Below are 20,376 nucleotides of genomic sequence, written 5' to 3' on the forward strand. Positions count from 1 at the left end.
ACCCCTCTGCAGGCAGGAATGCTGTACCGACCTGCCCGCGCTGGGTACCCACCGAGGAGTGAAGCCACCCGTGCCTGTGCACACTCAAAGGCAGAGGCCAGCTCTGCTCTGGCTTGTCCCTTGCTGTGCCGTCCCCACTGTCCCTCCCTGGCTGCTGGCATCAGTGCAGCACCACCAAAAGCGCATCAGAGCCGATGCTCGCAACACACCCCACCACGGCATCACACTACCTGCCCCAAACCCTATCCATCCTCATGAGTGGGAGAAGCTGGAAAAAAAAGACCTGTGAATGTCAATACCTCTCATTTCAATGCCATGAGAACAATAAAGGAAAGGTTAGAGACTGTTTTCCCAACCAGCTCTACCTCACAATGACCAGAAAGCTTTACCAGGGATGTGCAGTGTGGGCAAATCCTTTACTGCCCTAATATATTCCACCTCCCCCTCTTCCTCTCTTCTATCTGTCCATTCTTCATTCTTTCCTGCAGCATAAATCCCTCTATTTCCTCACTTTATCCAACACATTCCCATTGGTAGCCAGAAACAGTCAGGACATACAGATTCCACCATCTTTCCCATTATCCCCCCAGGTACTTGGCCAGACACAGATTTATTATTATGAACATCCCATCACCCCCAAAACAAGGTGAAATCTGTGGCTGCTGGGAGGGCAGGCAGGGCTCACAAGTACCCCTGGTTCCTGCTCCCCCTAAAACCATGAGTGGGGAGACCATCAGCTCCCACCACTGCCAAAACAGGGAGGGGGCTGTTGCCAATGCTACCTCCGACCCCCCCAGATCAGCACTGAAAACAGCAGTTTCTCTCAGCAAATCTGCAAGAGATTCTGCCGTGTACGAGCTTGGCTGGGTTTCAAAGCATAACGAAACCTTAAAATTCCCTGGGAAGGGATTCTATAAAAAAAAAAAAAAAAAAAGGGGGGGAGAAAAAAAATAATCCCTTCAGCTGTACTGAAATGTACTGTTTTGGGAAACAAATCAAAACGCCTCGTTCCAATGTTGACTTTGAAAGTTTTATGTGATTTAGACCATATGACACTGCAAAATAAAGAGAAAAAAGGCATCTAGAAAGGAAAAAAACAGAATTTTCTCCTGCTGAAACACAGAGACAAGGCTCCTTAACACCATGCTGCAGGTTTACGTAGTTTGAGGCTTTTTCTCCTTGCTCAAATCAAATTTCTGTACAATCAAATGTTGTTTCACAAGCCTGCTCCATCTCTCCTAACTGCATTCACTCCCAAGGAAGGAGCCTGGGGGAGATTTGTGACACTGCTGCTCCCTTCTCCCCCAGCCCTGGCTGCTCTCTTGCAGCTCTGCCACAAAGAAATGCTCCCCAGGAACAAATATCACCTCTCCTCAAGAATAGCTTGAGATACCTTCCTCCTCCCCAGCCTCCTTGCCCACCCTTAGCATCAGCCCTGAGTGTTTGAGCTCATATTTGGGGCAGAAAACCCTTTTTAGCATATTTCTGCCATGCCCAAGCACTGGGTCTGCTGCTTGGGGTAGGGTCTAGCAACTTAAGGTCCTCCAGGGTGACCTGGTCCCTGTGCTGCCACCTCTCCAAAGGCACTGCTGCTCATAGGGAGCACAGTCCTAGATCTCAATCCATCCATCCATCCATCCATCCATCCTCAGGAAGACACCCAGAGAGGGTCACCCCATGTAGGGACCTCTTTTTTTTTGTGGAAGCCCCCACAACCAGCCATACCAGGCTCTGCTGCAGCTCTGTGCCCTTCTAAGAAGCCTGGCTGGGCTCAGGGGTTCACTGGGGTAGCAGTGGTGGTGGGGAGGGGGTCACTCACTCGATAGCTGGCATGTTTGGGGCAGACATGGGGCTGACTTCTTTGGCTTTCTGAAGGGCGTGCTTCTGGTTAAAGGCCTCCTCTTCCTCCTGCTCATCCTGCAGAGAAAAGAGGGGCATTGCTTAGTGGGATGATGGGATTTCAAGGGAAGGTGCAGCCATGCGAAGAATCTGCAGGGCTACCCTACATGCCAAAGCATGAGGGACAAAGGGGGGGGGGCTGTATTTCCAGAAACAGCCTTTATTTTCGTTGTGCTGTAGGGATGCAACTTCCCCACTACACCAGATCTTACTGAAGGCGTGAGCTCTACTTAAATAAGTGAACCCAGCCCACTCCAGGCAAGAGCTAGAACAGCCCCAGACAGCGTAGACAAGCTCAGCCCTCCCTTCTTCACAGCCACAGGGGCTACACAGGCATCCCCCTAACAGAGTGGGAGGTAAGGCATCCATGAATGACCCCGGCAGAGACCGGATTGATTTAATGAGTATGGTTGTGTCTCCGGAGCAAAAAATGTCATTAGGAGTCATTAGCGAGCATTCAGCCTTTTCAGAAACTCGGCACTCTCCTAATTGATGCTGCTGGCACTCCGTGGGGCTCTCCCATCCCTCTCACCCCAAAGGCAGCCAGCAGCCCCTGGAAGTGCCATCTGCACCCACTGTGGGAGGACAGGGACCCCCCCCCCCAAGCACCCCTCAGGCAAACCAGCACCATGCTCCATTTCGGGTCAGATTTACACCAGCGCAGAAGCCTCGCAGTGAGCCCCAAGGACATAAATAACAGGCATGGGCTCTACAAAAATCTGGTCCCCACGGGATCACTGGTCTACTCCAAAGAGCGACAATGACCCTTGCAGCTCTCTCCTATTCACAGTTATCCAGACGGTGCTCCAACAATTTAGCATTCCCCAAATATTTCCCAGCATGGTCTTAAAAACAGGTAAGCCCAATAACCTTCTTAAGCACCAGTCTAAATTGCATCCTAAATCACATTCACTGCCCTGCGGGCAGATGGAGACTAAATAGTGACACCACTGGAAAGTGCTTCCCACTCCACATCTCCAGAGTGCTCCAGAAAATAACAGTCCCCACACCAGACCCCATCTGACAGACGAGGGTTATCTCAATCTGACTGGAAGCAAACAGAACTGGGGAGCTTAAATGGAGAAACAGTTAAAGCCACACTTGAAGTGTGGGTGTTCCTGAAGAGATCAGCAGGTTTAAGCACTTTCCTAAATCAAAGTCTAAATGGCTTTGCCCCCACTCCCTTCACAAAAGAAGGAAAAGGAGCAGCAGGAAGGTACCTTGGTGAGCTCCTGGGCGTTGGCCAGGTTGTCCACGGCAATGGCCAAGAAGACGTTCAGCAGAGTATCTGTGAGCAGCTAAGGATGCACAAGCCGTGTGTTAAGGACATGCCTGTCTGCAGCTACCAAGGGAGGGTGGCCCTGATGGCTCCTCGTCAGCACAGTGAGGAGCAGCCAAAGGCATAAACTCCTCACCCATCCCATTTAAACAGCCCTCAGTGCACCTCCAGACAGCTGCTCCTCTGCACTTGGGATACCCAGCACTGCCCTGTGTGTGGTGGGTCTTTCCCAGTTGGGAGAGAAGGAAGGAGCAGTGGGTGGGGAGGGGAATGCCCCCAGAGAGGGTGATAAGATGGGGTTGTCACCACTCAAAGCATAGCAGCCATGTGGATACAGTTTCCAAACAAGGTGAGGACGATGAAGTAGATGGAGGACCACATCCCTGAGCGAACACCTCCCTGGGAGCGGATGCCATTGTACATCACCTCGTTCCAGTCCTCACCAGTCAGGATCTGCAGGAAAGCAACACAGCATCTCTGTCACCTGCACCTTCTTGTCACCTGGATCTCTCCCACCAATACACAGGAGCCAAGTACAGAGACCCTGTGCAGTGGATAACCCAGCTCCTGAGCATCAGCACCTGAGGGAGATCACACTGGACATTGCTGAGGATTCATGTCTCCTCAGAAGAGTTTTGAAACTCTTCATCTTCTGTAACAGAGGTGGAAGAGTTTCTATCTCTTGCCATCCACTTTGTTATACAGGAGAGGGAGGAAGCAAGTTATATCCTAACAGCTGATAGAGGGGAGCCTGTTTGGTTTAAAGAGCCCCTTCCAGCCATGGGGGAGTGAGTCCCAAGTCCCTTCAGTTGTGTTCCCTTGCAGTCCAGCTCCTACCTGAAACACTGTCATGATGGCCGCAGGGAAAGTGTCGAAGTTGGCTGATGGAGTTCCATCCATGAAGTTAAACCTGGAAAGGGGAACCAGAACATAAACAGGATGAAATACCAAGGTCAACAAACCCCTGAATGCTATGCTATCAGCTCTCTTGTGCTTAGGACCTTTCCCCAGTCCAAAAAAGGTCTCCTGAATATTTGGTGCGAGAAACCAAAAAGTCTCCTGGCTAGAACGACCCTCCACAGCCCAAAGGTACCCCCTGAGCAGGGACTTTTGTGTGGGAGAAGTACCACTGTTAGGAGCAGACTGAGTGGGAGGGCTTACAGTCTTCCAAGGCACCTAAAGAGGGTGTCATCACTTGGTTTTAACACCAAGAAATTCCTATTCCTCAGACTTGAAACAACCTACCTGCCTCCAAACAGCTGCATTCCCAGCAGGGCAAAGACCACAATGAAGAGGAAGAGGAGGAAGAGAAGACTGATAATAGACTTCATGGAGCTCATCAGTGAGACCACCAAATTTCTCAGGGATGCCCAATACCTAGAAAAGAGAGACATTGCTGGAGCACTCACAGTGATGCTGACCTCACCAGCAGGAGAGCAGGAGTGACTGGATCTGGGCTGCAGCCCCAGTCTGAGATGGAGACTGACAGGTTCTGATGGTTGGTACGCACTTGGTTATTTTAAATATCCGCAGGAGACGAAGGGCTCGCAGGACACTGATCCCAAAAGAGGTTCCTGGTCTGAATATAGCCCAAACCACTTCAAAGATGCTTCCCACTGTGACCTGAGAAACAGACACAGCCACAAGTCAAAGACAGGCTCAGGAAAGGCTGTTGCAGGAAAACATAACGTGCCTAAAGATGAGGCATCCACCACCCTGCCCAAGACCTGGTGTCTCAGGATGGCACAGGGAGGCTGCCCCAGCAGAAAGGGCTCCCCTGCCCACTGTGAGGGCCATCCCATTCTCCTCCTTGGTGCCTTATGTTGCATCTCCCCCCACACCCACAGCATCTCCAGGCCTGCTTACCCCACAGTCAAAGCAGTTGAAGGAAGAATGGAAATAAAGGCGTGGCCCCATCCCGTACATCTTCAAGGACATCTCCAGCAGAAAAAGACCAAGAAACAGGAACTCTGCATAGTCTAAAAGAGAAAACCCAAACATGCTACCCTGGGGACAGTGCATGCACCCACCTGTCACCATACAGCACACCACAGAAATGGGACAAATCAAGGACCACACTGCATCCTCAGGATCTCAGAGTCTGGGATGAGGGAAGCTTGTCTGTGAGGAGCTAAATTGTACGTAACAGAGCATCAACCCCATGGTTTAATTGTTCAGGGTAGATACACCGGTGTCCCAGGGGTTTGGGAGGACCAGGGATGGCCAGCACAGAGCAGAGCAGCTCTTCAGCATGATTTGACTGTGGTTGAGGCATATGCAAAGGCATCAACCACATGACACTATAGGGGAATATTAGCAACCTGGATTTAAATCATTCCACGGCTGGAACTTGGCCAGAGAAACCAAGCCGAACAGCCAAGAGCCAGTGAAAAGCTTCTCCAGCTATTTCCTGAACGTTTAGCAGGCAAGAACCTGGCTCTTCCCCTTGTCCAGAAGATGCTTCTCACCAGGACCAGCTGCCGTACCACACCATGGCATGCTGGGATCCCGGCAGGCCCGAGCACACCATTGCAGATTTGGGTAGACACGGTGGTTGACAGGGACATTTTCAAGGTAAGAATAACAAGCAGCACTACTGCAGCAGCAGCAGCAGCTCAGGAGTAACACACGACTGTTGTGGGGCTGACCACACTGCTCTGTACTTTGTCCACGCTAGGATAGACATGGGTGTAGTGCCTTTGAGACCTGACCTTGTACCATGGCCCACGGGCTGAGGGATGCTCCTGTAACTGGAAGCTTGGAATGCCCATGCCATGCTCTGCACCAAAATTTTGACTCCATGACCAGTCTCGTCCCTGCAAACTCACACCTTTCAGCAATTGCTTGTGGGCATTCAAAGATGTGTCTCCAGCAAGATTTCCGTCACCACTGGTCACAATTTTAGGATAAATCCCACCAAGACCCACAGTCTATTTCTCTCTGTTGACAAACGCATCGGACCTGAAGGACACGAGGCCGGTACAATCCCTCCACATTTGTTCACGGGGCTGAGACAGCCCTCAGTGGCCACAGGGCCAAGGGCAAAGCTAAATTCTGTGGCTGTACACACTCCTTTGTTATCAACAGTGAATGTAATTCAGGTTATTCCCCACCCAGCTCCATACCAGCATGGTTCTGGTGGGGTTCATCCCCACGTGCCCTGAGGCAAGGAGCGAGGGAGTGCTGCAACCTCCAGCTACCAGAGACAAGAAAGTTTTGCCCACCCGGGCAGAGTTCTCACACCTACACAAAGCCCAGGGACTCACAGAGGAAGTGGGTGAGCCAGGCTGGCTGGTTGTGATGGACGATGGCCACACAGGCAGTGTTGAGAGCCACCAGGCTCAGGACGATCCAGTAGAAGACCTGGGATTTCACCATGTGGCGGACGGAGATGCGCAGGAGTCGCTCCTTGTGTCGTAAGTAGGAGGCACTGTCCATTCTGGCACCTTTGAGGCCAGACTGACTCAAGGGGTTACCTAAAGGAAAAGAGCAGGGACAAGGAGTTGGGTGCTTCAGTCAAGGTGAGAGAAGGACTTGGATGCTCCAGCCTTCCCTGCAACATGAGACAGGACAGGCGGCTCACGGACATTGCTCTTAAGGGACACAACTTATCCAAATGGTTATTAAGTGGCACAGGCGACAGCAGCCGAACTAGCAGAGAGGGCTGATCTGTGACAGCCTCCACCTGATGAGTGTGACCCTGGCAACTCAATAAGCTGGCAGAGGTTTTGGGGAAGCAAGCTGCAAACTGCACTGACCCAAGGTTGGATGAAGAGGTCTTCTCTGTGCCAGCCTCCGCTCACCCACGGAGGAGATATCGACGCAGTGCTCGTCACTCGAGCCCATGGCATCTGTCCGGTTCCTTTTGATGGTGGCTCGCCTGAGCACTGGGAAGGGAAGAGGAATGGGTGTTGGACAGTGGCAAAATTCTGCCAGCAGCCAGCTCATTAACCAGGAGCTGGTGACCAGTGCTTAGGTCTGGCAAGAGGGGTTAAGCTCAGGGGTTAAGCTGTCAATCCATCTCCCCACACCCCCTCATGGGCTGCAGATTCCACTGAGGCACCCCCAGACCTCCTGTTTCAACGGGGCAGGCAGAAAGAAAAGCAGGCAGATTTTAAGGGCGTTGCTTGTCTTACCGTCTAAGGCTGAGGTCCCAGAATTTTTGTTCTCTTCAGCCAGCATGACTTCCTCTATGCAAAACACACAGTTCAGCATCAGGATATGAGACACCATCAGACATCACCGCCTTGTACCTAATCACCTTTCCTAGCCCAGAGACTGGCTCTAGGTTGCAAACTCTTTATCAAGTATTGGTTAGGAGGGTAGCAAGTGGCAGCTACCACACACTGGGTCAGAAAGAAAAATTACTTGCAATCGTCCCTTCTCCTTCCACTGTCATTAACATCACCATGAAGCTGAACATTGTAGTCAGGTCAGGGGCTCTACAATCCAACCCAGAGCCAAAACTAAGGCCTGGGGCTCAGGGCTCATTTCGAGATACCCATATTTTACAAGTCTGAATGCTAGATGAAAGTGTAAATCTTCCCTTCACAGAGCTCAACGCACTGACCTGATTCCTATGAGGAGCAAGCAAGGACATGGGCTGTGGCAACACCCACAGGCTGTCACACTTGGCTGGGTGTCAGCAGGAAGCCTGGAACCTCCACCACCCCAAGCCCTTGCTCGGGTCCCCGAGCCCCAAGGCAGGAACCAGTAAGTGCATCCCCTCCAGACGGCTCCAGGAGGAGATTTAACTGGAAAACCAGTCTCACCGTTTACTGCTCTACATTCCCACTGCCCACCACTGCAGGGGACTCCAGCAAACGTCAAGAGAAAGGAAACCACTGCAGAGCAAAGCTGACAGCTGTGTTGTTCGCAGCCTCCCCTGGAGATGTAGCAAGCCTCGTGTTCAGAACATGACAGTTTCATGCCACAGAACAAGAGGTTTCATCAGCGGTTGGTGATGTCCTTGTTTGCAGCCTGGCCGGGCTGTCACACCGAGCTCACCCAACATCACCACGGGAGCACCTGAGCCACTTCGGGGTTGCACTGGATGTCGCTCAGAGATTCCCTTCCAGCCCCACCACCCCACATGACCAGCAGTCTGTGGTGCCCGTAGTGCCCTCAGAGCCCCCCGGCCCACCAGCCTTTACCCGCTTTGTCTATCCATGCCCGGTATCCGTTGAGCTCCCGCTCGATCTGCTGCTGGCGCCGCAGCTTCATGAAGGCTCGGCGGTTCTCCACTCGCTCGCGCTCTTTGGCAAACTCCCTGGGGAAGGGCAGAAGGGAGTGGTGAGAGCAGGTCCAAGGGGTGGCAGGACGTGCAGGGGGCTGGAGAACCACGGGGATGGCAGGGACCAAGGGTTTGCCAAGGTGATTGCTGGGGAGATGCACAGCCATCTCTGGCCAAAGCACGGCCAGGGGATGGGTGAACAATCAGGGGGAGAAAAGGAGGCGTGGATGGACACGAGCAAACCCCCTGCTTGACTGCTGAGTCCTGCATGCCCCAGCTGGGAGCTGCCACCATTCAGGGAGGATGCTCCCAGTGCCACCCAACTCCAGAACAAGCTCAGCTTCTGTGTGTCCCTTCAGGGAATAAAAACCAGGCGGTGGGAAGAGACAGTGAGGGGATGGAGCACGGCAGGTCATGTCCCCTGCCTTTACCTCCTCCTCTGAATTCCTTTTCTTTCCAGTTTCTCACTGGATTATTTTCCCAGGACTTGAGACATCCCTGTTGTCCTCCTCTGGATTTCAGTGTCTCACAAGAACTGTCCAAGTGTGATGACCAGCCCAGAAGAGGACAACAGCTTGGGGCATCTCTGCAATGGGTAGGAGGTCAGGAAGCACCACAGGGGCTCTGTGCAGACTGGGGCATATCAAACACTGAGCAACACTGGCCAGAACTAATGCTGTGCCTGCTGCAGCCTCCAACATACGTGGTGCACAGAGGCAGTAGCAACCACGTGCTCACATGCACCCCTAAGCACACAGATAAACACACTCCTCAGTACACAAGACAGGATTTCACCTATAGCCCAGCCCAAAGCTGTGTGATAAGACACCCCCATTTGCAAAGTACATCAAACACAAACAGAAAAATGGAAATACTTGGCAGGGAACACAGGAGTGGCAATGCAGGCAATCTCCACCCACACCAGGGGCCGTATGTAAGATGACACGGCCAGACTTGCTTCTAGGAGGTCCCACAGCCCATGTCTGCACACACCATATACCTGGGGTACCCTGACCCGAAAGTTACACCTCCACTGATGATCACATTTGCCACACGGGGAGCATCCCTAATACCAGACATCCCCCCAGCACACCCTTCCTTCCTTGCCACAACATCAGGGGGTCACAATCTGCTGGCTGCAGCTCCCTGTTCCATCCCCAAGTCCCAGTATCCACAGAAGTCCAGTCTGTGCCCTCATTCCCCCCTCCTGGTCCCAGGGTGCCCTGAGGGAAGCATGATTACAAAGAACAAATGGCACTGTTCTCTCTGGAAGATGAACATCTCTCTCCCCAGAGACTAGCAGCAATCTCAAGCCTCGAAAAATAAAATATGTTCAAAAGAATTGAAAGGACTGGTCTGTCTGCTGCAGTGAGAGTTCAAGTGCATTACCCCAGCTGAGCTATTACACCCCTGACGCCGTGTGGGCTCTCACGTGTGTGTGTGTGCATGTGTTTGTGTGGAAAGCCCTGAATGTTCCCTGCAATCTCTTGTTTAAGGTCCCCAGACAATTCAAGCGTTTTTAATTCCACCCCAGGAAGGTGAAGTTTCCTGCCGCTCTGGCATTAAGCACCAAATGGCTCTCCCCCTCCAGCACTGGCTTTCAGACTGAAATGAAACTTTCTTCCCAGGGCAGGGAAGGGGAAGAGAACAAAAGGCAAGGAAGAGAAAAGCAGCCTAAGTGAAGGCAAGGAGGGTGGGAGGAGATGGGGGAGAAGGAAGGAGTTCCCACAGCCAACAGTGAAATGCACTTTCAGTTTTGGGCATGCCATGCCAAAAACCCTCCTTGCCCTATCTGGAGGAAAGGCAGGAGCATTTGGCTGTGCTATCATTCCTCACTAGCCTTTGTTTGCAAATTTGGGATGTCAAAAAATGAGAAGATGCCATTTGCAGTCTGAGTTAGTGGGGAAGTTCCTGTCTTCCTGTGATTTGGTCCTCTGGTCCTCCCAAGGCCTGAACCTCTGCCCCACAGGCCATAACCCCATGTCAGCCAGCACCTTGGCAGCACTTTTCCCAGCCAGACCCTGTCCATATAGAATCCTAGAATGATTTGGATTGGAAGAGATCTTAAAGACCATCTCATTCCTTGCCATAGGCAGGGAAACCTTCCACTAGACCAGGATGCTTCAAGCCTCCTCCAACCAGGCCTTGAACACTTCCAGGGATGGGGCAGCCACAGCTTCTCTGAGCAACCTGTGCCAGGGCCTCACCACCCTCACAGGGAAGAATTTCTTCCTAATATGTGACCTAACCCTGCCCTCTATCAGTTTGAAGTCATTCCCCCATGTCCTGTCACTCCAGGCCCTAGTCAAAAATCCCTTCTCCAAATCTCTTGTGGCCCTTTAGGCACTGGAAGGGGCTCTAAGATCTCCCCCAGAGCCTTTTCCACTCCAGGCTGAACAACCCCAGCTCTCTCAGCTTGCCTGCAACTGGGAGCACTTGGTAAGCTTCCCCTGCTTTACACCAGCTGGGAATCAGGCCACTCTGCCACCTCCTGCTTTGCCATCCCTGTCTTCCAGCTCCTCCTCTGCTGAGGCTGGTGCCTCCTCTTGCTGCACGGCGAGAGAAGCCACCCAGCTGAGCCTCAAGTCACCTTTTGCTGAAGAAGGGAATGGGAGCACCTTTTCCAGAGCCCACCTCATCAAGCATTTTCCCTCTACCCAACCATTTGCCCACAGAGCACTACTTTGCAGGGAGCTGGTGCCACACGCCTTCAGGGACAAGGTCCGTGCAGCTGCGGCAGCGTCTCGGAGGGAGTCGCTTCCCACACACTTGATCCCTAATGGATCTTAATTGCTTTTGTCCATTAGAAGCAGGAAGGGGTGGCAGAAAGGGGAGGGGGGGAAAAAAAAAGTTAATCTCAACTTAATGAATTATTACATTTCAGAGAGACACGTTACCGAGCAGGGCAGCAGCGGGGGCTGGTGACATCTGAGAGTGGGTAGGCGATGCTGACAGATCAAGGATTGCTCAGAGCCAATTTGCAGCAGCGGGTAGAGATAATACTGTGTGTGAGTGAGAACAGGGCCAGCAATGGTGACTGACAGCCGCTTGGGAAGGCTCCAAGTCACAGGCAGGGCAGCATCCCATCACCAAGAGAGCAGGTTCCTGCCTCCCATCGAAGGGCTCTGCTCCCAGTGTGTTTGGGTTACATTGCCAGGGATGGCCCAGTTTTGCCTCGCAAAGAACCCAGGGCTTGCTGCCCCACGGGGTCCCTGCAAGGGGGTTCAAGGGAGCCCAGCAGATTGCACAGTCTCCACCAGCAACACCTCTGCTTGTCCACCTGGGTCTCCAGGCCCTAAATCCTGATGGCTCCAGCATGAAAACATCCACCCATGATGGCCGAGCTCCACACGTGCCAATCCTGTGTCATTGCAGCCCTTCTCTGGCCACTCTCATGAAGCTGAAGGTGCTCACAGAGCTTTAGAGGTCAGAGTGCTGAGGGTCATGGTGGGATCTGGGGAGCAGTGTGTGCCATCTGTCCTCCTGCACACAAGGGCACCATCCATCCACACACCATGCCCAGCCTGCCGGGGCGATCAGAGCACAGATGGTTTGCTCCTCCTCTGCCTGCAAATTCTCCTCTACAGCCTTGGCGTTCCCCTCATGCAGCCTGGGAGCACCTCTGCCCCTGGTAGGAGACCTTAGGGGACACCACCATGCTCAGCCACCTTCATCTCCACGTCCCCACATCCTCTCCCACACCAGGGCAGTGATGGTTTTACTGCAACGTTGTGTTCTGCTCTAACTGGAGAGCTCAGGTCGGGTTTTAATGGGAGAACCACGCATGTGGAAGCATCTAGCTTGAAAATGGCTCCCCTTTTTTGAAAAACAAACAAACAAACAAACAAACAAACAAAACACCCAAACACTAAAACACAAGAAAACAGAAAAACCCCCAACAACAACCAACCACAAAAAAAACCAACAACCAAAAACCAGCTAAGAAAAAAGAATATCATAGATACTGCAATCCACTTTTCTACTTTCTGGACCATCTTTGAGTCCAGAGCAGGTATATAGTGCTGGTCACCTCAGTATTGTGGGCTCCATGCTTTGAAACAACAAGCCAACTATCTTCAAACCCATCAATTCACCACCCTTTGCAACCATTAAAGTTTCTTCCAGCAAACCAGTTACCAAACAGGTCTTAAAACCACATAAGGCAGCAGAAAGGATGGGATGGGAAGCAAAAAAAATACTGGATTACACACTGAGGTGAGACAGCAGTACTATGCTGCTATGAAAAAAAAAAAAAACAAATATAATGGCATGCATACCAAGGAAGACCATCTGTAAGACATCAGGTAATACTGCTGCTCTCCTCAGGTCTCAGCTCATGGCTCCACTTCAGGTTTGAGCACCACAGTCTGAGGGAAAACTGCCTTTAAGACTCCAGGAGGGTGTCAGAGAAGGTTATGGGACAGAACTGACAACAGACGGTGTGGGAAACACAGCTGAGACAGTTGCAAACCAGGGGGATCAGATGGTATTTACCCAAGAGGTGTAAAGGAACTGAAGTAAGAGTGTTGAACTGACTGTGCAGTCTGTAACCTGGAGCTTCAACTCAAACAGACGGTGACAAGCAGCACAGCAAAACTGGCACTGCAGACCAGGATTACTGCACTGAACCGACAGCAAGGGCAGGAGCAGGGTGCCCAAAAGGTGCAAAAACCTCTGCAAAGGGAAGATGTGCTTCGTAGACCTGCTTTGTAAGAGGAAATAAGTTTTTTGGCTACGGGAAATTGTTTGATTTAAGTTCAGTTGAACTGCCAGAAGTCGGAGAAGATTCAAGGCCAGGCTGGATGGGGCTCTGAGCAACCTGGTCTAGTGGAAGGTGTCTCTGTCCATGGCAGGAGGGTTGGAATGAGAAGATCTTTAAGGTCTCTTCCAACCCAGGCCGTTCTGTTATTCTCTGAATCAACAAGGATAACTGTAAGGTCTTGCACACAGGACAACATAATCCAGGAGGGCAGCACAGCCTAGGATCTACCCAGCTGGGAAGCAGCTCTGTGGAAAGGGGCCCTTGGGTCCCAGTGACAAGCTCAGTGCAAACAAAGAGTGTACTGCTGCAGCAAAGGAAGCCAGCAGGATGCTGGGCTGCATCAATGAGAGTATCACCAGCAGATAAGAGGGCCACCAACATTCCGGTTGTAGACTCCCAATTTCAACATTTTTCCAAGGGTAACAACGCTGAGGTTTGTATTGCTGTCCCCATTGCCCAGAGAACTTCGTGTGCAATCATGCAGCAAATGCAGCAATAGGACAGTCAGCTCATGCTGCAAGGAAGCTGCAGAAGGGTGGTGGAGGGTCTGGAAGCCCCACCAGCCAGAAGCAGAGTTGGAAGCTCTAGATTGCATTTCACTCTTATCAGGCAGGGCTGGCATAAGCAGCACAGCTTCACTGCTTTAAGAGCCCCGGGCTTTGTTCACAATCACTCCCACTGGCTCATGCAGTGCTGGAAAAATGTCACTCCTCCCCTTCCCTCCTATGCTCCAGTTTTTATCCTCTTTAAGCAGAGAACAGTTTTACGGTCACCCTTTGCAAGCAACAGTGATCTGCAGATGAAAGGTGCATGGCCGGTACTGCAGGTGAGTTACAGCACGGGGAAAAAAAATAACCAGTTTCCAACATTTCACCATGTTAACTTCCCAGGAGCTTCCAAGCACTCTAATTGATGCCTTCAACACACAGATACAATGAATTCAGAACCAGCCATCAAGTGTGAAACCTGCAATACAACTACTAGATGTGCCAGTCCACTGCTGCAAACCAAACAGCAGCCTATGATGCACAAAGGACAGATAATTCTATGGATGTCATTTGGGGTGTCCCGTCAGCTTCACCCAACAGCAGTGCCCAGCACCACCTTACAAGGGTGGAGCTGATCCTGGAGGAACTGGGCATCTCCAAAGCCATCCACCAAGTCAAAGAGCTGCAGCCATGGCCATTCTATTGCTGTCATCAACCAGGATCACAGAAATTACGATAATCTGGAACAAACAACTCCAAAAGCAATCTATAAGCACAAATATCTGCCTAGTGCTTTATCAAGAGGACCAAAAAACTGAGCTTTTCACCCGCAGTCTGCAGAACACGGGCAATCCACAGAGCAGGTTTGCAAGGAGGCACGAACAAGACCAATTTTGAAGCAATTGAGACACGCTGGCAAATAATTTGCCAGGAGAAATCAAAGGGGAAAGTCACCGAGTCATCTTTTTGTTGTGGATTTTTTTTTTTTTAATCTCGTCCAGCTGGCTGTAAGAAGAGTCATTATTCCCCTGTAACACTGGAGGATATGGCACACCAGACACGCACATCCCTTGTCAGGCAGCTTGTTTGCATAGGGCTTGGAGGCCCTCTGCAGCAAGATGGTACAGCAGAGCATGGCAAAGAGGCTCTCATTGAATATGGATGGCCACCTGCCTGCTGAATTGAGATGAAGGTCTCAGAGGCTCCTTTGCTTCACTCATGTTCAAATACCACGTCGATGACAAAGAGCCTCCCCAGAACAAAGTGACGAGCGTGGACGTTTCTCGCCAAATGTGGCCCAACCAACGTGCAGCCCATGGGGGTGCCATGGGACCTGGCAGGAGGCATCACAGCCCACCCTCCTCATCACACCCACACCTCCACTCAAAAGTGGCTTCAACCAGTGAGTCCCCAAACACACAACAAGCGCAGACATTTCACATCTCATCCGGGCCGCTCCCAGAGATCCTACAACCAGTAAAGTGAAAAAACAACACGACGCTTCCAAGCTTTCAAGTTTCCAACTAAGTATTTCTTGGGCATAGAAGCACAGAGTTATTAAGGTTGGAAAAGCCCTCTAAGATCCTCAAATCCAGCACCACCCTGTTCACCACTAAACTGTCCCCAGGTACCATATCCACTTGTGTTTTGAATGCTTCCAGGGATGGTGATTCCACCACTACCCCAGGGCAGCCTGTTCCAACACCTGACCACCCTTTCAGCAAAGAAATTTGTTTGTTGACACCTTGTTCTCAACTCATGATCCCCACACAAGCCTTCCTGCGTTGTGGCAACGTGTCTCCCCACATCCCCCTCCATGAACTGCCTACCTCCAAGATACTAATCCTCTTCCCAGAGTTTTTCACTTCAAACCATCTGATCCTGCTCAAACTCATGGGGGCTCAGATTTTTGTGGAGAGCCAGTGAAAAGAAGTCCATCTCCATCGAAAATGTACACTTGTTCCCTCAACACCTTTATTATTAATTGCTATAAAACTTAATTTTATTCATAGTTCGTTATGCCTCCAAACTGGATGGGAAAAAAATTCAAATTAAGCAAAGTGAAAAGATTTCAGAGATGGTACAGAAGGCTCCTGAAGGAACTGAAGAAAACTCTCCGGAGACTGGGAATGTAGTGCTAACCCAACCTGAAAGAAAGATCTTAAGACAAAGAAATCTTGCCAAATTGATCCTTTAATTATAACATTAGTCGTTTCTTTCAAAGGCTTAGTGCAAGAGCTGGGGGTGGGGGGCAGAAAAGACTTAAAGGGAGAAAAGACTTAACATCACCAGGATGAGTGGAAGCAATTAGGAGGATTTAAATTACTCTCTTGTTTAGTACAAGGCAGATGGATTTCATTTTTATTGCCATTGTGCTCGACTTCTTCCTCTGTGATCAGCTTCCAAAGGTCTTCTCCTTGGCTGGCCTGAGGATCCAGCCTTCCCAGGTCAGGCAGCATCCACTGTGCACCCACTCAGCTGTTGCTGAAGACCACAAATACCAGCGATTATAGCAACTTCGTTACCCTGGAAAGGGGCTGGAAGTACGAGACTGGATAGGGGAATGGAGTCTACCAGCCCTCAAGAGGAGGATGATGCTGCAATGAATGGAGGGGTGTGACTGCAAAGCAGATCTGCAGAAGTTGGGGAAAGGGAGGTGGAAAAGAGTGAGAATGTAGCCTGTCTGGTATTGGGAACTCTGCATGAGTTCTCAGTGCTATTCCTCCAAGCATGACTTTTTTTAATCTTCGCTCTTTCACCCTCTTGCTCCCAGGGGCAAACTAGACATAAACCATCTTCTTGCCAGGAGTGGCAGAGCAGGGTGGGGTTCACAGTGGCTGGGAGAGGACCAGTGGTGAGCTGTGGTCACTTCTGGGGTGGCATTACTGCTGCTGGAAGCAGGGATAGGAGACAGCACAGCTCTCATCATGTCTCTGCTGCTCTGAAGACACAGTCTGAACACACACATCCAAATTGTTTTACACAAAGAACAGCTGAGGAGAAAAAAACCAAACCAAAACTCAGCAATTTCACTAAAAAAAGGAGAGGAAATCTTTGCAAATCTCCAGCATGGGGCATGTGCAACTTCTCAGGCCACAAGACAGCATCAAGCAATACTTGATATGAGTCTCAGCATCTTCCCAAGCTCCCAAATCCACCAGCTGCCACATGGCAGAAAACAGGGCATTTCAATGGATGCTCCATCCTCGCTCGCTCCCACTGACTCTCTTCTGCCAGGATTATTTCAGTAGCTTGTGTAGCTTTAAAAGCTGAGCAGTCACATCTCCTTGGGCTTCGTACCTGCTCTCAAAGAGGAACAGGGCCAAGTTTGTTTTTTTTTCTTCTTTCCTGCTTTCAGTTGAAATTAATTGATCTGTAATTGCACCCATAGAGGGGGAAAGTTAATAGACACAGTAATAAATGCCAAAGCCACAGAAGAACTGGCTCTCCAAGCCCCTGCCTGGAGCAGCTCCATCTCCTCTTAATAGCGTCGCACGCAATTCCAGTGCATGTGTGCCCGTTAGTATTTAGGGAGAGAAATCAAGGAGCCTTGGTATGATGATTTCTTTTCCTCTCCCACATACTTTGTGCTTAAGGAGCAGATGGATCCAGGCTGTTTACATCACGGAGGTCATGCCTCAGCTTAACAGTTGGGGAACTGACTGTTGGGAGAGATGCTCATCGCAACCAGAAGATTGCTAAATCTGGGCTCCAGCAAGCTTCTGCTGGTGGCAAATTAAACATACAAATGTCCTCCTGCAGCCTCTTTGCATTCGGGACCTACCCCGGGTGTTTGACTGTTGCCCCAAAGAAAACCCCTGCCAAGATGAGGTGAGGGCAGAGGTAGCTCTGCAGCAGCTCCTGAACGCCAACTTGGAGGACAAGTCTGGAAGTCCCGAGCAGACCTTGTTATTCACCAAAGCAGATGGAGCAGTTTGCAAGCAACACAGGTCCAGACTTCTGCAAGCAGGTTACCAGGGCTGAACACTCACCAGTGTGCCCCATGTTAACTGAGTGACCATGATTTCAGCCAGCTGGGAACAGTCTGTCTCCCTCCAAAGCAGTGATGTAATGCCAGGGAAGGAATTCCTTTGAGTGGAGGTGTAGCTTATTCCCAAAGTGACCATCTCCTCTCAGCTCAGCCCAGCCACAGGGCACACCAGCGTATCCAGACCCTGCCTGTTCATCCAGCTCAGAGCTGGGCAATGGAAAGGTCACCCTTCCCCTCCTGCAGCAGAGCCAAGTGCTCTCTTCCAGCACAAGAGGATTGCGGTAAGTGTTAAAAACAATAAAAACTAAGCAAACAGAGCAAGGAACAAAGCTCTTCTTGCTGTGCTCAAGAACATTCATTGTTTGCCTGCAGAAGTACCTTCTCCTGCCGGCAGCAGCTTCGGATGCTTCACCCCCACTGAGGTACTGCATCCATGGAGCTGCAGAGGATGTGGCCGTGTCACACACGGTGGCCTTGCTATCGAGTGGCAGAGCCCAGCTCGCCACCTCCGCTCACCTCGCTCAGCCCTCCGGGAAGCTGAGCAGTCCTGCTTTTCCCTAGATATCTGGCACACCACGAGAGCATCTCCATTGCCAATTAGGCCACCCACCCACTTGCATCCTTCCCCAATACAAACCCTATTAGCAATAAACAAACAGTCGAAATGCCAGCCAGTGCCTGGGAAGAGCCCTAGACAACTGTATCCAATTCAGCGGGTATGGAAACAGCTGCCTTGTGCAGGCCCGGTGAGGAAAGCACCAAGAGGGACCAGGGCATGGCCAGGCATCCCATGAGCCCCCCTCTGGTCCTCTGGCCAGTGTCTGGCTTGCAGGCCAGAGCAGTGCTGCCTTGCTGTGCCCCCAAGCTGCTCACCAGAACCAAAAGCCCCCAAGTCCACACAACACACTACACTGACACAATTCAACATTCTAACAAGGGGGTTTCCCAGCTACCTAGCCCTGAGCTTCCTAACTTTCCTTCTTTAGGCTTTTGCAGGAAAGCTCCTGCTTGACACACCCAGTTGGACTTTGCTCAAATGCCCAAGCTGGATGTGACATAAGAAATACAAAAGCCACCCAACACTGCTTGGATATCTTAATCCCCTATAAGAATTCCCTCCCTGCAAGGCAATGTGAAGCCTTGCTTGTAGCCTGTCCCCAAAGCCCCTGGACTCAGATCCCAGAATGAGATTTAGGGAAATTCAACCCACCAACAGACTCTGAAGAAGCCCAAACTGTTGCTCCAGAAATTCCTGAAACCACCACCATCACACCTGAGCTCACACGACAGGGACAGAAATGACCAGGGCCATTCTCTACCTTGATCCCTTCATCTAAGGGCTTTCCACCTGGCCAAAACAGTGTTACAAAAGCTTTTGCTTTTTGGCACGGTGAGAAATTAGCTAAAAAGTTACCTGCTTCAGTAAGGGCAGAGGAGCCCACGTCCCCTTCCCATTGCAGGAGAGGACATGCTCTCCCCATGCACCAACCCCTGCCAGCGGTTGAGGATGTTGCTGATGCAACCACAGTTCATTGTCATGGAGACAAGACTTTTTCTCTCTAAACCCAGTTTAATGGCTTGGATTAAAACCGCCTTTCCCCTGGGAAGTGCAGAACAGGAACAACTGCATTGTCCCTACATCTCTGGCTTGTCCACATGCGCCCCAGGCACTCCTACTCTCACCAGTGTGCATCCCCCACCAGCGCTGGGCACATCCCCCTGGGCACAGCCTGCACAGCATGGAGGTGCCCTGCATCACTTCCCAACCCATGCCCACCGTATTCCATCAGCCAGCAAATCCACACCCCACTACAAACCCATCCTGGACTCAAATGCATTTCCATAAGACCCCCCCCATGTCTCTCCCCTCTGGCAGGTCCCAAGCAGCCAGAAATCCCCACTGACCATCGATTACAGGTGACCAAAACCACGAGCTCTTCAGCCACGCAAAACAGCAAGAAAGCATCACCAAGGCTGCCCCTTTCCCAGCTCCCAGGGAGAGAGAGCCAAGCATAGCCAGGGAACAATCCCTTGCTGGGGTCCTGGGGGACGCAGCAGCACCAGGGGCCATCCTGGGGGCTCTGAAACATGCAATGGGCACAGCCCAGAGGGGAAGGACCACGTCTCACTTACCCTGACAGGACTCCCAGGACAAGGTTGAGGACAAAGAAGGATCCAATGATGATGAGGGGGATGAAGTACAGCCAGTTCCAGGTGGCTCCTAAGGCATCATTGGTCTGGAGGGGAAAGAAAAAACATGTGTGATGTTACCTTCAGTAGCAGCAACACGTGGTGGCGATTCTCCTTCCAGGCTGACCACACTGGGCTCCTCAGGATAACGTGACCATGTCTGCCAAGAATTGGTGGGCACCCTGCAGAGGAACTACCCACCAGCAGAGCCCTGATGCCCCTTGTCATCCTGCCCCAGCCATACTCCCCCCAGTCTCCAGCCCTCATAGGCCAGGACCGCTTTCCTCCACCTCATCTGCCCACCCCTGCAAGGACACGGGCTGTTAAGGCAATGGTATAGTCAGAAGTGCAGGGTCCTGCAGCCCAAAATCAGGGTGTTGAGGGCAAGAGGGCCACCCTTGGCACGTTTTCCCCAGCAGCTTGACCCACTGCTCCCCTGCACATCCCACCAAGATGGGGTGAAGCAGCCCCAGAGCAGCAGTGCCTGCTGAGCACAGATTTATAAGGCACCGTAAGACCAGAGAAGCTGGTGTC

The 20,376-nt window shown here is 51.4% G+C and overlaps 1 protein-coding gene across 8 annotated transcripts in view; it reads right to left on the reverse strand.

Annotated features, from left to right (window-relative positions):
- CACNA1E (calcium voltage-gated channel subunit alpha1 E) overlaps positions 1-20,376 on the reverse strand; it is a 107,829-nt gene that overhangs the window by 35,324 nt on the left and 52,129 nt on the right. For all 8 annotated transcript variants that reach the window (XM_017815852.1, XM_017815859.1, XM_017815855.1 and 5 more), the window contains exons 8-19: positions 19,786-19,889; positions 8,332-8,447; positions 7,315-7,368; positions 6,937-7,065; positions 6,445-6,654; positions 5,045-5,157; positions 4,689-4,801; positions 4,424-4,555; positions 4,016-4,088; positions 3,514-3,631; positions 3,120-3,187; positions 1,820-1,917 (exon numbers count right to left, since the gene is read on the reverse strand). In XM_017815852.1, the coding sequence (XP_017671341.1) occupies positions 1,820-1,917; positions 3,120-3,187; positions 3,514-3,631; positions 4,016-4,088; positions 4,424-4,555; positions 4,689-4,801; positions 5,045-5,157; positions 6,445-6,654; positions 6,937-7,065; positions 7,315-7,368; positions 8,332-8,447; positions 19,786-19,889 (1,328 nt within the window). The remainder of the gene's footprint in view (positions 1-1,819; positions 1,918-3,119; positions 3,188-3,513; positions 3,632-4,015; positions 4,089-4,423; positions 4,556-4,688; positions 4,802-5,044; positions 5,158-6,444; positions 6,655-6,936; positions 7,066-7,314; positions 7,369-8,331; positions 8,448-19,785; positions 19,890-20,376) is intronic.

This window comes from Lepidothrix coronata, unplaced genomic scaffold (assembly GCF_001604755.1).
Source record: "Lepidothrix coronata isolate B3197 unplaced genomic scaffold, Lepidothrix_coronata-1.0 Scaffold52, whole genome shotgun sequence".
NCBI lineage: Eukaryota > Metazoa > Chordata > Aves > Passeriformes > Pipridae > Lepidothrix > Lepidothrix coronata.